This window comes from Sinocyclocheilus grahami, unplaced genomic scaffold (assembly GCF_001515645.1).
Source record: "Sinocyclocheilus grahami isolate Dianchi unplaced genomic scaffold, SAMN03320097.WGS_v1.1 scaffold51532.1, whole genome shotgun sequence".
NCBI lineage: Eukaryota > Metazoa > Chordata > Actinopteri > Cypriniformes > Cyprinidae > Sinocyclocheilus > Sinocyclocheilus grahami.
Genome location: NW_015526126.1, coordinates 1 through 943, shown reverse-complemented (window position 1 = coordinate 943; position 943 = coordinate 1). Strand labels below are relative to the sequence as shown.

Genomic DNA, 943 nt, shown 5'->3' with positions numbered 1-943 from the left:
ACCTATTCAATTCAGTTTCAGACTGTGGCATGAAAAAGTTCTTGACTCAACCCTGCATGCATTCAAGATTCGCTTCTTCACTCGTACCTCCTCTTTCTCAGCTTTCTGCAGATCTCTCCACTCCTCTGTTAGATGACTGAAATCCACCTTATTCATCTGCACCCTTGCATCCCCAATAGCATCATGTTTGGAGAACCGGTCAAAGTCATACACTGTCATGACCAGCGTCTTTCCTCCGAGCTCTGCATATGGAACCTGCAGTCAGAATATCAGTCTATAAGTCACTGACGCTGTTATAATGCAATTAAATGCATTATTGTCCCAACAGCACATTGTGAATTTGTATTCTGTGACCTCTCTAACATTCCTGCCACGAAGGATTTTTAGTGCAAGTGGATTTTAAGATGTACCTTAAAGGTGAAGTGCTCATTAAAAGTTGGATCTAGTGTTTTGCGGTGAACTTTAGTCTCAAACTTTTTCTTCTTGTCAGGGAGGATGTAGACTTTCACATATGGATCCGAAGTGCCGCTCATATCCATAGCAGCAAGACCTTCTGCCTCAATCACACCTACAATTAACTGAAAAAGAAAAGTCATTCAAATGATCCATAATTTTAAGATGAAGTTCTCCACTCTGACATTACAATAAAAGCCCCCTGCCGATAAAAACCCCTGCTGAAGCAAGTTTCTCTCATTAATATGGATATTGATGACTGAATTAATGCTGGTCGCTGATTTGTATTCATACCGCGCTGTCAGTGAAGTTGTAATCAAGGGTATAGTGAAGTTTTCCAAGTTTTGCAGCCTCTTTAGACTCAGGATCCTCTTCCTTGGGATCAGAATCAGTGCAATGATGAACAGCCTGTAAATGCAACCATTCAAATGCCGGTCATTACCATGAATACATCCTCCAACATATATATGTGGTTTGGCATTGGTAAAAT

The 943-nt window shown here is 40.7% G+C and overlaps 1 protein-coding gene across 1 annotated transcript; it reads right to left on the bottom strand.

Moving 5' to 3' along the window:
* Nucleotides 1-87: 87 nt before the first annotated feature.
* On the bottom strand, nucleotides 88-861 carry LOC107580918 (synaptotagmin-1-like; the record flags this gene model as incomplete). The annotated part of the gene is made up of 3 exons (XM_016266530.1): nucleotides 88-255; nucleotides 411-578; nucleotides 748-861. Coding segments are annotated over 3 exons (450 nt in total), but the record flags the coding sequence as incomplete, so codon positions are not given.
* Nucleotides 862-943: the final 82 nt, after the last annotated feature.